The 13,764-nt window shown below is 43.6% G+C and overlaps 1 protein-coding gene across 1 annotated transcript in view; it reads left to right on the plus strand.

Annotated features, from left to right (window-relative positions):
* WDR81 (WD repeat domain 81) overlaps positions 1-12,339 on the plus strand; it is a 54,134-nt gene extending 41,795 nt beyond the window's left edge. Inside the window, exon 10 of the mRNA XM_063443860.1 lies at positions 12,118-12,339. Coding sequence (XP_063299930.1) covers positions 12,118-12,339 — 222 coding nt within the window. The remainder of the gene's footprint in view (positions 1-12,117) is intronic.
* Positions 12,340-13,764: the final 1,425 nt, after the last annotated feature.

Consider the following 13,764-nt stretch of genomic DNA (forward strand, 5'->3'; position numbering starts at 1 on the left):
GCCTGGTTGAGCATTTATTCTGACTTGGATACTTAGTACTTGGGCATAGGATAGTGCTATACATTTTAACATGCATTGGTGTCGCTTTCCGGGAGTTTTTCTTGTTCTCTGCTCTGCTCAGCCGGATCTGTGAATTGCTCGTTTAACTAGAACAGAACAGTTACACACATCATCTTGACTGCGCTAGAGAGTGAGGGTGGTCACTGGTGGATTGTTACTTTCAAAGCCTGCGTGGAGGCAATTGTAGGCTAAACAAATAATTGGGGGGGGGGGGGGGGTCAGCTCAGTGGCTGGTTGCTCGGTGACATAGTTTGCCCAGGGGAGATAGGCTAATTACTAGCGATAGGTATCTTGCGCGCTGTGGTATAATGAGACATTGGACATATAACTAGCGCCATTCAGTGCGTGCATAGCAAAATAGACCAGGGCAGCTCAGCATAACATAATCACAATACAGTTATTTGGTAATATCAGTTGGGAGAGTCTGCGTGCCCTGGGACATCGGACTCTCTGTGTAGGTAATTAGCAGCAATAGGGCCACAGACTAAGTAACTGACTCTAAGTGCGATTTTATCCGTATGAAAGGCATTGAACTTGCCCTCAGTCTACCATGCCATAAGGCCTATCTAGTTGCAGTTTCCCCCAGGGGGAGATATAGTAAGAGCCTATGGAAAAGCCTATAGGAAGAACAAAACACAAAAAACAAACTGTCGAATAAACTGGGCCAACGGGTTTCTGTAAAAGTTCTGTCAAATATATATGGCACCTATGCGGGGTCGCCCAGTCTAGAGAGTAGTCGGGTGGGTCATTTCTCAAATATATGCTGCGGCATCTTGGTGTCGGATAGTTCCTAAGTAAATGGGTAAATCAAATCGAAGAAAAAATATTCTTGGTGTTCTTTGTGTTCTTTAGGGGGTAATCCACTGTATGAACAGTGCAGTTCTTATAGCCCAGGGAACCGCAATAGTGGAGAAGCGAGGATCCTTAATTCCACGGAAGGTGTCATGGTTGGCTCACTGATGGTACCGTTGGGGTGGTTCTTCTCGGGACAAATGTCTCGGAGGTGGCCGGATTCCATGTATGAGTGGTGGTGGGTTTGGTAGGCTGTTGCAAGGCGTCGTGAGGGAGGCCCCAGACCGCCAGGTGTCTTCTTGCCTCCGTTAGGTCGGCTATCAGGTAGGTATCGTCCCCCCTAAGCACCTGTAGTTTATGGGGTGTTCGCCACTGGTACTTTATGCTGTGTGCGCGGAGTAAGGCGGTGAGTGGCCTAAGAGATGCGCGCCATGCCATCGTACCTCTAGACAGGTCCGCATAAAATGTGAGGGACATGTCTTCAAAGATATATGGAGTGTGTCCCCTGAGGGCGGCCATTAGTGCCGTTTTGTCTTGACGCTTTTGAAATTTAATTATTATGTCCCGGGGTGCCGCCGCTGGGGCAGTCGTGGGTTTGGGTATGCGGAATGTGTTTTCAATGCATATACCTTTGGCCTGCTTTGCGGGGAGGATCGTGCTTACCAGGCGTCGTATGAGGTGGGGCACCTCGGCGTCGGAGGTTGAGTCTGCAATTCCCCTTACTTTGCGGTTTTTGGCCCGCCTCGTGTCTTCCATCGCCGCCATTTTTTGGTCTACCTGCAGGTGCTGTCGTTGTAAGGAGACTACGTCTCGCTGCAGCGCGGTGAGTTGCTGTGTATGGCTCTTGGAGTCTCGCTCGACGGCACTCATTCGGTCCGACAGGCCCTGAATGTCTTTTTTCATACCCGCCATGTCAGCCTGGAGGCACAGTCGGAGCTCCGTCAGCAGCTCTTTCATCTCGGCCTTCGTGACCGGGGTCGCATCCGACGGTATCTTAGGTTGCGTCGGTGGTCGGGTAGTGGGCAAGGTCACCTCTTCTTGGTCCGAGGTTAGGGCATCGGAGTTAGTGAGGTTGTCTACAAAGTCTGTGTAGTCCGCCATGTGGGACTCTTGGGCTTCACATGCTCTCCGCCACAGGTCCCCAATACTTGCGCCTGGGCTCGTCCCGTCCGATTTAAGTTTTGTTTTTCTTCCCCATTGCCCCCTAGATTGTCGGGGTAAGCAGCGTGGTTCTTTTGTTGATTTGGGGGGTGATATTCGTAGATTTAGACTGTAAATTTGCTCGTACAGCACGGAGCTCGCTGGAGTTGCGACCGCTCGCCTTGGCTGTTGGCTCCGCCCCCCAACAAAGGAACATTTTTAATTTAAAAAATAAGAAAAGGAAAGAAAAAAATATATATAGTGGGCTCCCACAAAGGGGCACTATAAGGACTCCTATTTAAGGACCAAATGGTGTCTCTTGATCTAATTATCAAACCCACCACGACTGTGGTATTGTCAGGGTACCTGAAGTCTCTACCTCCGAGTGAGGTAGAGACTTAGACGTCCATCCGTCCGGACGGGCTGTTTCCTCTGTTCCTCGTGGTCCATCCGGTCACGTAAACGCCGGCCGCGAGGGACTCACTTCCTTTTCTAGCATGACGTCCGGAAACCGACGTCATGACGCCAACCCGGAACGACCTGTCACTCAATCCTTCAGAGACTAATCAGGACTCGTCGGAGGCGTGTCTACCCTTCCGAGCCAGGGTATTTAAACTTGCTTCTCCCATTTGCTCATTGCCCTGTCGTGGTTCTAGTCTGCCTAGTCACACAGTGCTCTTGTATTTCTGTTATCCCTTTGGTTCTGACCCGGCTTGTTTTACTTACTCTGTTTATCTCTGTTACCCTTGACCCGGCTTGTTCCTCGCTTACCTGTCTTCTCGTTCCCTCGACCTCGGCTTGTCTTTGACTACTCTCTATATTCTCCGTACGTTAGTCCGGCCATTCTAAGGTCCGGTATACGTATCCTGTACCTGTTTGTACTCTGCGTGTTGGATCCCTGTCCCGATCCTGACAGGTATAAGTTTATCATCCTTAATATATGGAACGTTTGTAGCAAAATCGTGAACTTGTTTAATAGAACAACATCAAGCACACTTTAAATCATTTGCAACAAAGTAAACAGAAGTGAACTGGTGTTATTAGTCTGCTGTAATGTGCACAAGAAACTAAAGTGGATAAATCAGCATTGGGCTGACTGTAAACACAACCCAACAGCCCGGAGGCTAAAATGGATAATGGTAGAATAAAAATATCCTTGGCTCTGTACGAATGTACTCTATTATCCTAGCATTATTAGCCCTAGGTGAGTGTGAGAATCCTGTCCACCTTTCCTTTATCCCAGTTAAACCCTCAATTTGAAAGAAAAGTACTTTAGCGATTATCTAAGACAGAGTCATCAAACATATGGCTCCAGGACCTCTGTTGCTGCTATAAGGATCAACTGTCAATTCTGCATTCTTTGATCTCTTCCCAGGCATTTATTTCCATCCAGGAGGCACTTTTTTGCACCAGGTTTTATACAAAATTAGAACAGTCACATGGTGCCAGTTTTGCAAGCTTTACAGTGCCAGAACGCTATACCTGGTGTATTGGGGTCACTAGAAGCGGCCTGGGCGTCAGTATCAAAGAATGAGGCTGACCCAGCCTGCACTGACCTTTTCTCTACGTAGGCCTTGTGGCAATCCCTGTGGTCAGTGTCTACTGCAGAGAGACGGAACTTGGTAAGAACACATATAAATTTGCCTTTGAGGCAGGTAATGTATTTTTACTTGTGACATTTTATGCCAGCTGTCTTTGGAATTAGCAAGAGGATATGAAGGGGGGAGGGGGTTGGGGGGGGGGGGTCGATGCATTGGTGGTTTCTGGAATGGTTTATCAAATTGAAATAAACAGTTATAGAATTAATAATACAATTAATCACTGAAAATAAGTGTAAATTCAGAGACCACGCTCCTTGCTTTCAGCAATTCATTAATATTTTTTATTAAAGGCTGTCAAACAAAAAAACAATACATATACACTAGATATAAGCTAGTATATGTTGTCACTAAAACTAGTCATTGATAGTGTACTTAAACGAAACGTAGTAAAACAGGCATAGACACATGATACAGTTACCGCTCCATTGATCAGCAGATGAAAGTAAGAGAGAGAGTTTGTAGTATTTTGCATGGCTTTTAGCAGGATAGCCCTAACTTCTGTTACACACCTCCGTTAGCCAATCCTTTAGGATCTAACAGAACCAGAGTGACTCCTTAGAACACAAGAACACTTTGTTGGCAATCAATTGGCTGTTAATAACCCTCCACCCCTCCCCCATAGTACACAAATGTTAGACAAAATCAGCTGATTGGCTTAGTCTATCAATGTCATCCAAATATGTACGGAATAGATATAGCAAATCTTAAATTCTGTATTAGACATACAGGGAGTTAAAGGCCGGAACACAGTTGTCCCTGGGATCCTTGTTTTTTTTTTTTGTATTTATCAAACCTGCTTGCAAACAGTTTGACACATTGTGCAAAAACACTTGGAGCTTACTATAAATATAACCACTACAATAGGTAATAGTGCATTGACTCCAGCTTAAAAGAACACCCCCATATAACCACTTTGGCTCAATAAAGTTGTTAAGGGGTCTTGGTGCTGTCTTTTTTTTTTTTCTTTCATGGGTTAAACCATTTTGCAACAGTCCTACCCAAAAGTTGGTTCCCCAGCCATTCTCACCTCCTCCTCCCTTACTTCCTTCTGGCTGCTGCAATATAAGGAAGGTTTGCTGGGCGACTTGTGATAAGCTGAAAGCCTGTTGCTAATTAGGTTTACCTTCTGAAGATTTCAGTGCAGTGTTTGACAAAGATATGACAGGTGGGTTCTATGAGTGATGTGCAAACAGAAAAAGATAAGCTTACAATGTGGACATACAGGAATCTGGTGGGACCTGGTGAATGGCCATCATTGGCCAGTAGTATTGCAGATTATTTCTACTATATCCATTTTTTCAGTAGATGAACTTGATCAGTGACATCCCTCTGTATAAATATATCCAATGTTACACTGGATCAGTCATGGCATATTATTGTATTTTAGGAAACCATATTAACAACACATTGTTTTCCTTTAAGTTGTTAGTTTTATAACTTTGACATAGAGTTTCCAAAGTACATAGACAAAGTTGGTGCCTTCAAAACCCGTCTATTTCAATCAGATGTTCTTATACGGTTTCAGATGGTCTCATAGAAACTAGTGCAGTGCAGCATTTTGCAGAGCACTAGCCCCCCAATACTTTCCTATGGGAAAACAGATTCACTGAGATCATCAATCTCGATGATCTAAGCCATAGAGACGGGACCTGCCACAGAGAAAGCCCTATGGTGTGGGAGAAAAGGTAAGCGAACTACCCTTAGATGCACTCAGAGGTAGAGGGGGGCAGTAAACTAAATGGCTACAGGGCACTATAGCATTAAGAATACAAATGTGCATTCTTAACGCTATAGTATTCCTTAAACTCGATTATGACCTGTAAATGGCAGATTAATTTAACATAATAGGCAGCTTGAACTTGGTTGCACAATAAACCCAATTCCTCACTTGATTTAAAAAAAAAAAAAAAAAATTGTTTTATGGGAGTGTGATGTAACAAACGTTGATAGATGTAACAAACGTTGATAGATGTAACAAACGTTCGTATTTTGTATTCCCGTTCATTTGGATCCATCCCCTTTCCCCTCAACCCCTCCCCCCCCCCCCCCAACTGCTATTTAGTGATTATCGCTTGCAGATTGGGTGCTGATTCCCTAAGAACCCAGGTGCAGCATACAAGTAAATCCCGCTGTTTCAGCAATCACATCTCCAAACATCAGTCGAGACTAGATGAAGGGTACAACAACACTTTATTATACCACACGCAGCTTTTATGCATAACCCCGTGCAAGGGGTTTTCCACCCATCCAACCAGGGTTTCTACACAGGATCTTCTGTACCTGTGAGCCAGTGCGCGGGAAAGGGGACCTTGTCTCTGTCTCCCAGGTACAGAAAGCCCGCCCACATACCAAGGGAGTCTACCACAGCCAACAACAGGGGTCTTCATCCCAGGATCCTCTGTACCTGGAAGCCCAGTCTCTTTGTCCCCCCAGGCGCAGAAAGCCAGCCAAACTGGCCAGTGCCCCAAAAGTGTCAACCTCCAGAACCCTCACATCGAGCATTTCCTGACTGGTCTCTGTTCGTGCGGCACCTGTGCGAACCTCGGGCAAAGGAAGCGTTTCCTATCTGGATACGAATGCTCCCCCCCGGCGTTCGTCTATACGAAATGGCTGCCACCCAGGGGAGCACTCATTAATTACTTCCCTTGCGATTTCGCACTTATGTTGCAGGTGCTAACGTTCTGATCAATTAGTGTGAACATTCTAATGGGGCACTAGGGTGGTCCCCGTTCGGGAGACTAAGGGCTTTCATTCCTATGAACGCTCCTGAACAGGGCATAATACGTGAAAAGCTAGGGGAAACACACAAATGAATGAAGAGGGGATCTGCCACAGGCACCATGGATGTAGTTTTGTCACAATAGAGACATTTTGTTTCTTTCTTTATTTCGTATGATGCAATGTATTGCAAAATATGATGAGCTTTAAATGTGCATTTATTTTCGTGATGCCAACATTATAGGACCTTTATTGGTAAAACCTATTGAAATTTCTTGGATGTGGATGCTTAGAAATTCTTTCCTTTTCCCTTATTGTTCTGTTAATGTTTCATTTGTTTAAGCCAGCCCCATTTTCCCTGCCAATAAGCAGGTTTTTTTTTTCTATTCATTTTCAAATCCTGCACATTTCAATATTTTTAATTACATGTTTGAATAAGCCAAGCGATTTAACATATTCTACATATCTGGTATCATTTTACTCAAAGTACACAGGTCAAAAGAATAAGTAGGAAAGTGGAATATAAATGTTAAAACAATGTCAACAGTCAGTGGAAATGTAGTACCGTATATACTCGAGTATAAGCCGACCCGAATATAAGCCGAGGCCCCTAATTTTACCCCAAAAAACTGGGAAAACTTATTGACTCGAGTATAAGACTAGGGTGGGAAATGCAGCAGCTACTGGTAAATTTCTAAATAAAATTAGATCCTAAAAAAATTATATTAATTGAATATTTATTTCCAGTGTGTGTATATAATGAATGCAGCGTGTGTATGAATGCAGTGTGTGTGTATGAATGCAGCGTGTGTATGAATGCAGTGTGTGTGTATGAATGCAGTGTGTGTGTATGAATGCAGTGTGTGTGTATGAGTGCAGTGTGTGTGTATGAGTGCAGTGTGTGTGTATGAGTGCAGTGTGTGTGTATGAGTGCAGTGTGTGTGTATGAGTGCAGTGTGTGTGTATGAGTGCAGCGTGTGTATGAGTGCAGCGTGTGTATGAGTGCAGTGTGTATGAGTGCAGTGTGTATGAGTGCAGTGTGTATGAGTGCAGTGTGTATGAGTGCAGTGTGTATGAATGCAGCGTGTGTGTGTATGAGTGCAGTGTGTGTGTGTGTATGTGTGTGTTGCAGAGCCTTGGGGGGGCAATTTTATTATTTTTTTTTACATTATTTTATTTTTTTTTCATTATTTTTTTTATTTACTTATTATTTTTTTTAATTATTTTCATATTTTATTATTATTATTTATTATTTGTAATGTTATTTTTTTTTTTTTATTATTATTTTATTATTAATTTATTTTTGTTTCGTCCCCCCTCCCTGCTTGCTAGCTGGCCAGGGAGGGGGGCTCCTTCCCTGGTGGTCCAGTGGATGGGCACTGTGTAGGAGGGGGCTGTGGGGGCTGCAGAGATGTTACTTACCTTTCCTGCAGCTCCTGTCAGCTCTCTCCTCCTCCGCCGGTCCGTGCAGCTCTTCTGTCAGCTCACAGTGTAAGTCTCGCGAGAGCCGCGGCTCTCGCGAGATTTACACTGGGAGCTGACCGAGGTGCTGAACGGACGTCGCGGAGGAGGAGAGAGCTGACAGGAGCTGCAGGAGAGGTAAGTAACGCTCTCTCACAGCCCCCACAGCCCCTGTCTGTATTATGGCAATGCAAATTGCCATAATACAGACTATTGACTCGAGTATAAGCCGAGTTGGGGTTTTTCAGCACAAAAAATGTGCTGAAAAACTCGGCTTATACTCGAGTATATACGGTACATTCTTTTTGGGTTTACAGTGAACATAGAGTATTTTTAAGATTGTTCACTTATCTCAATATATAACAAATATGGCTTTGTGAAATGCTGAAAATAAAGTTATATTATCAGTCATCACTTGTTTCTATAACTGGGTGCCTCTGTTTTACCTCCATGTCAGTCCTTATTAGAAGCTCTGCTCTGTGTATCTTACAATAAGTGTACAAAACATTTCATGAAAAAAGCTTGACAGATGTTACAGGTGATTTTCAATGTTTTTTTTTTGCAATGGTATAATTTGTAGAGATTTAACAGTTCTCCTTTAAGACCTATAGCACCTAGAGTAATATTGGAACCTGTATAACCGTGTACCTATCAACCTATTTTAGGAGTCTATAATGTGTAGTAATACTCGTGAAAAACACTGACTAGCCATAACATTAAAACCACCTACCTAATAATGGGGAAGGTCCACCTCGTGCTGCCAAAACAGCTCTGATGAGTCGAGGCATGGACACCACAAGATCTCTGAATGTGTCCTGTTGTATCTGGCTCCAAGACATGATCAGCAGATCCTTTAAGTCCTGCAAGTTTTCAGGTGTGACCTCCATGGATCGGATTTGTTGACAGATGCTCAGTCAGGAACACCTTGATCTTTTTGGCATGTCCCTCAACCATTTCTGAACAATTTTGCAGTGGGGCAGGGTAGGTACATTATCCTGCTGAAAGAGGCCATTGCCATCAGGGAACACCATTGCCATGAAGGGGTGTGCGTAGCTTGCAACAATCTCTTGGTAGGTGGTAATTGTTAAAGTAACATTTGCATGAATACCAGGACCCAAGGTTTCTCAGTAGAACATTGCCCAGGGCATAACACACTTCCCATAGTGCATCCTGCTACTATCTCTTCCCCTGGTAAATGACACACATACACCAGGCCATCCACCTGATTTAAAAGAAAACGTGATTCATCAGACCAGGCAACCTTCTTCCATTGCTCCATGGTCTTTTTTTTACGCTTACTTTCCTGTTGAAGATGCTCTAAGCGGTGGACCGGTGTCCTCATGGGCACTCTGACTGGTCTGCGGCTACATAGTCCTAAATGCATAGCACTGTGTGTTCTGACACCTTATGGCCAGCTTTAAGCTTTTTAGCAATTTGTGGTACAGTAGCTCTTCTGTGTAATCAAACTAGACAGGCTAGCCTTCAATCTTCATGTGCATCAGTCAGCTTCGAGCTTCCATCACCCTGACACCGGTTCACCGGTTGTCCTTCTTTACACGACTTTTGGCAAGTACTAACCACTGCATGCTGGGAACACTGCCATTCTAGAGATGCTCTGACCCGTCTAGCCTTCACTATTTGGCCCTTGACAATGTCATTCATATCTTTTCGCTTGCCCATATTTCCTGCTTCCAAAACATGACAATCAAGAACTGACTGTTCTCTTGCTGCCTCATATATTCCACTCTTTGACAGGTGCCATTGTAACAATATAATAAATGTTGTTCACTTCACCTGTCAGTGGTTTTATAGCTGTGGCTGATCAGTGTAGATGCATTATATTAATCTACATTATTCTGAAACATGTCTGATTTAAATACCCAAAGGGTATTGTACACATAAATGTTGTATTTCCTGCACTAGAGTTAATAAAGAGGATTCTCCACAATCATTCTTTCCACTACATGGTAATACATAGATCTATATCTCCATGAAGGAGAGCACTCAATGGACTTACCGTATATACTCGAGTATAAGCCGAGTTTTTTAGCACATTTTTTGTGCTAAAAACCCCAACTCGGCTTATACTCGAGTCAGAGTCTGTATTATGGCAATTTGCATTGCCATAATACAGACTGGGGGGAGAGGGGTGCTGGCAAAGCTGTACTTACCTTTCCTGCAGCTCCTGTCAGCTCTCTCCTCCTCCGCGCCGTCCGTTCAGCACCTCGGTCAGCTCCCAGTGTAAGTCTCGCGAGAGCCGCGGCTCTCGCGAGACTTACACTGGGAGCTGACAGAGGGAGCTGCACAGACCGCGCGGAGGAGGAGAGAGCTGACAGGAGCTGCAGGAAAGGTAAGTACAGCTCTGCCAGCACCCCTCTCCCCCCACTGAACTACCAATGACACTGGACCACCAGGGAAGGAGCCCCCCTCCCTGGCCAGCTAGCAAGCAGGGAGGGGGGACGAAAAATAAAAGATAATTAAAAAAATAATAATAATAATAATAATTAAATAATAAATAATAATAAAAAAAATAATAATATAAAAAAAAAATAATAATATATCAAATGCCCACCCCCACCAACACATACACAAACACACACTGCATCACACACTCACACTTCATTCATATACACACACTGCACTCATACACACACTGCACTCATACACACACTGCACTCATACACACACTGCATTCATACACACACTGCACTCATACACACACACTGCACTCATACACACACACTGCACTCATACACACACACTGCACTCATACACACACACTGCACTCATACACACTGCACTCATACGCACACACTGCACTCATACACACACACTGCACTCATACACACTGCACTCATACACACACTGCATTCATTATATACACACACTGAAAATAAATATTCAATTAATATATACGCACACACTGCACTCACACACACACACACACACACACACACACACTGCACTCATACGCACACACTGCACTCATACACGCACTGCACTCATACACGCACTGCACACACACACTGCACTCATACACACACACACTGCACTCATGCACTGCACTCATACACGCACTGCACTCATCCGCACACTGCATTCATACGCACACACTGCATTCATACGCACACACACTGTAAATAAATATTCAATTAATATAATTTTTTTAGGATCTAATTTTATTTAGAAATTTACCAGTAGCTGCTGCATTTCCCACCCTAGTCTTATACTCGAGTCAATACGTTTTCCCAGTTTTTTGGGGTAAAATTAGGGGCCTCGGCTTATATTCGGGTCGGCTTATACTCGAGTATATACGGTACTTAATGTATAGAGCAAAACAAATCTGTGCTTCATTTCAATCTGTGGACTTTCATCAGGATCCAAGTCTACTGAGTATGCTCCTTTGTGGAATTGTAGACATTAAACTGGAGTTTGCGACACTACATACATATCGTGCTATGGTATATATACATATATATATATATATATATATATATATATATATGTATGTATATGTGTGTGTATATAAAATGTAAAACGTACAAGGTCCAGCGCAGTTACTCATTCACTAAACCACAATTGTTTCAGCAGAAATGTAAGTTTATGGGTTTCTTTAACACCTCACCTTGGGACAAATAATGGGGTTTGTTTACAGTATATGATCATACATTGCATAAGCCTGCCACAACGTCAATGTGCCCCATTTTTGGCAGGTCCTATCCTAGCAACCTAATGCCTCCTCTTGTGAGATTAATTCACTTACTTGGGAAATGCTTACTCCTGTGACTCTCTGCAGGGCAAAGTTAATCAAGGCCATGGAATTGGGGTACCTGTGTGGCAAGGAGGTGTGAAAAACTGAGGACCTGGCCTGGACTCCGTTACTTACTTAGAAAGTGCTGTAGCTGTAGCACAACATACATTTTGGGGCTATGGAATTTGTGTATGTTTGTATATATAGATATAATATAATGTCTAGCTGAGTGGTTTTTAAACATAGGGTACCAAAATGAACTCTGCTTAAATTTTTGTCTCTAAATTTTGTAATGCATGGTACCACTTCAGACAATTTAATGTCATTAGGCAATCTGTCGCAACGAACACTTTTGAGCTTTTGCACCATCACTGCCAACATAGCACATCCTGTCGTTCAGAACATTACTGTGCTAATTAATTCTCATCCCTAGATGCTAGAGGAAAAGCTATTCAAGGCAAAATTGTCTTCTCTCCCAGATACATTATGCAAGTTTTGGAACTCCGATAATCTTGTTGTTCGAGTTTGCAGAAAGCATAATTACTTTTGGATCCCACTGCTTATTTATATTTGTATTTCTTCCATGTCCTGTAGCATGAATTCAAGCTGGCAAGCTACGCAAATGTGGGGCTTATACGATACTTGGCTGTTAGCCCAAATGGACGCAGTGTTGTGGCAGGATTTTCTTCTGGGTTTATTGTGCTGCTGGATACCAGAACTGGCCTGGTGCTAAAAGCATGGCCTGCACACGAAGGAGACATCTTGCAGATGAAGGTAAGCCAAATGGAATGTTTAACCCATATTAAACTTTCTTAAATTAATGTTTTTGGATATGTCATACTTACTAAAAGGACATCTGTCCTCATATATTTTATTTCCCTCTCTCTCTCTCTTTTTTTTTTGCATTAAAATGTAAAGCAACAGTCTACTGCCCCGCAAAATAAATAACTTTTTAGTTGATATACCCCAGTTAAAACATGTACTTATTTAATTGTGCATTTTTTCCATTGTGAGTATGTCAGGAAACTGCCTGCAAAAGCTGCAGATCTCGTCTTCAGCCTTTGCAAGCCTTCCCCTTCTTACCCCGCCCAGACTTTGTGTTTGTCCAATCACAGACTATCCAATGCAGCTCAATGACAAGTCTTTGCAAGGCATGTGCTCTGGACAATTGCTGCATCTTGAGTTTAGCTCCAATGAGCTAACCAAACCAGGATGTAACTGGACCGGTGTATGACAGCCAGGGGCTGTAACAAGGTTAATTTATAAAAGTGCCAATTTCTATTTAAATCTGCACTTTATGTACAGTGGAAAAAGAGGACACAATCATCACACATAAAGGACTACAGCAAGGCGAGGGCGGGAGGAAGCTATAGTGCCAGGAAAAAGAGTTTGTTTTCCTGGCACTATAGTTTCTTAAAAGAAAAAAAGAAAAAAAAAAATACAAAGAACTAGAAGTGCACAAGACTTTCAAGTCTTTCAGCGGTCCACACACAAAACATAAACTTATTCTATGTTTTTAACTTTAGAAAGTAATAATATAATATTTAGATGGGGAAAAAAGCATGAACTTATTAAAACGTTTTTGAAGCAGGGGGGGGGGGGGGGGGGGGGCAGAGCTTAGCAACTAAACCGTGCGGACACCATCCTGGGTGCTCCGGCAAACCAATGGAGAATCGACTGTAATCACTGCTTCTGGAGCAATATCAGATCGAAACACCTACAGCCCGGACAAGCCTGCAGTGTCCGCTACTAACGCCCTTTTATTCCTGTAGACGGGCGGGAAGGTGCGCTGCAAAATTAAGGCCTACTCCGCTTATGCGGCCTTTGAGACCACACTGCCCACCTCAGTGTGCTCACTCAACTCACCACCCACAGAGACCGGGAGGCCTGACCCCTCGGTAGAAATGGGAAGGATATCCCAGCGAGTAGCAACAGGTGCGTGCAAAGACACCCGAGATATAGGCACAATGCTCCAGTGCCCGGCAGCCATGCCTGACCTACACACAGGCTCCACATGTTCAGAGCAGCCCCTGGGGGATGCCACGGATCTACAGTCACACCCAGAGGTACAGATTGATCCTGATTGACTCCATGGACTCCAGCTACCAAACTGAATATTCAAAACCTCCTGCTAGAAATTAAGCAGATGTCTGCTGCTGACATGGCCCTAATGAGGACAGAGGTTCAGGCAGAGGACATAATAGATGTACAACAAGAAGTGAAGGGCCTTAAAGAAACAGT

The sequence above is a fragment of the Pelobates fuscus genome, chromosome 1 (assembly GCF_036172605.1).
Source record: "Pelobates fuscus isolate aPelFus1 chromosome 1, aPelFus1.pri, whole genome shotgun sequence".
Lineage (NCBI taxonomy): Eukaryota > Metazoa > Chordata > Amphibia > Anura > Pelobatidae > Pelobates > Pelobates fuscus.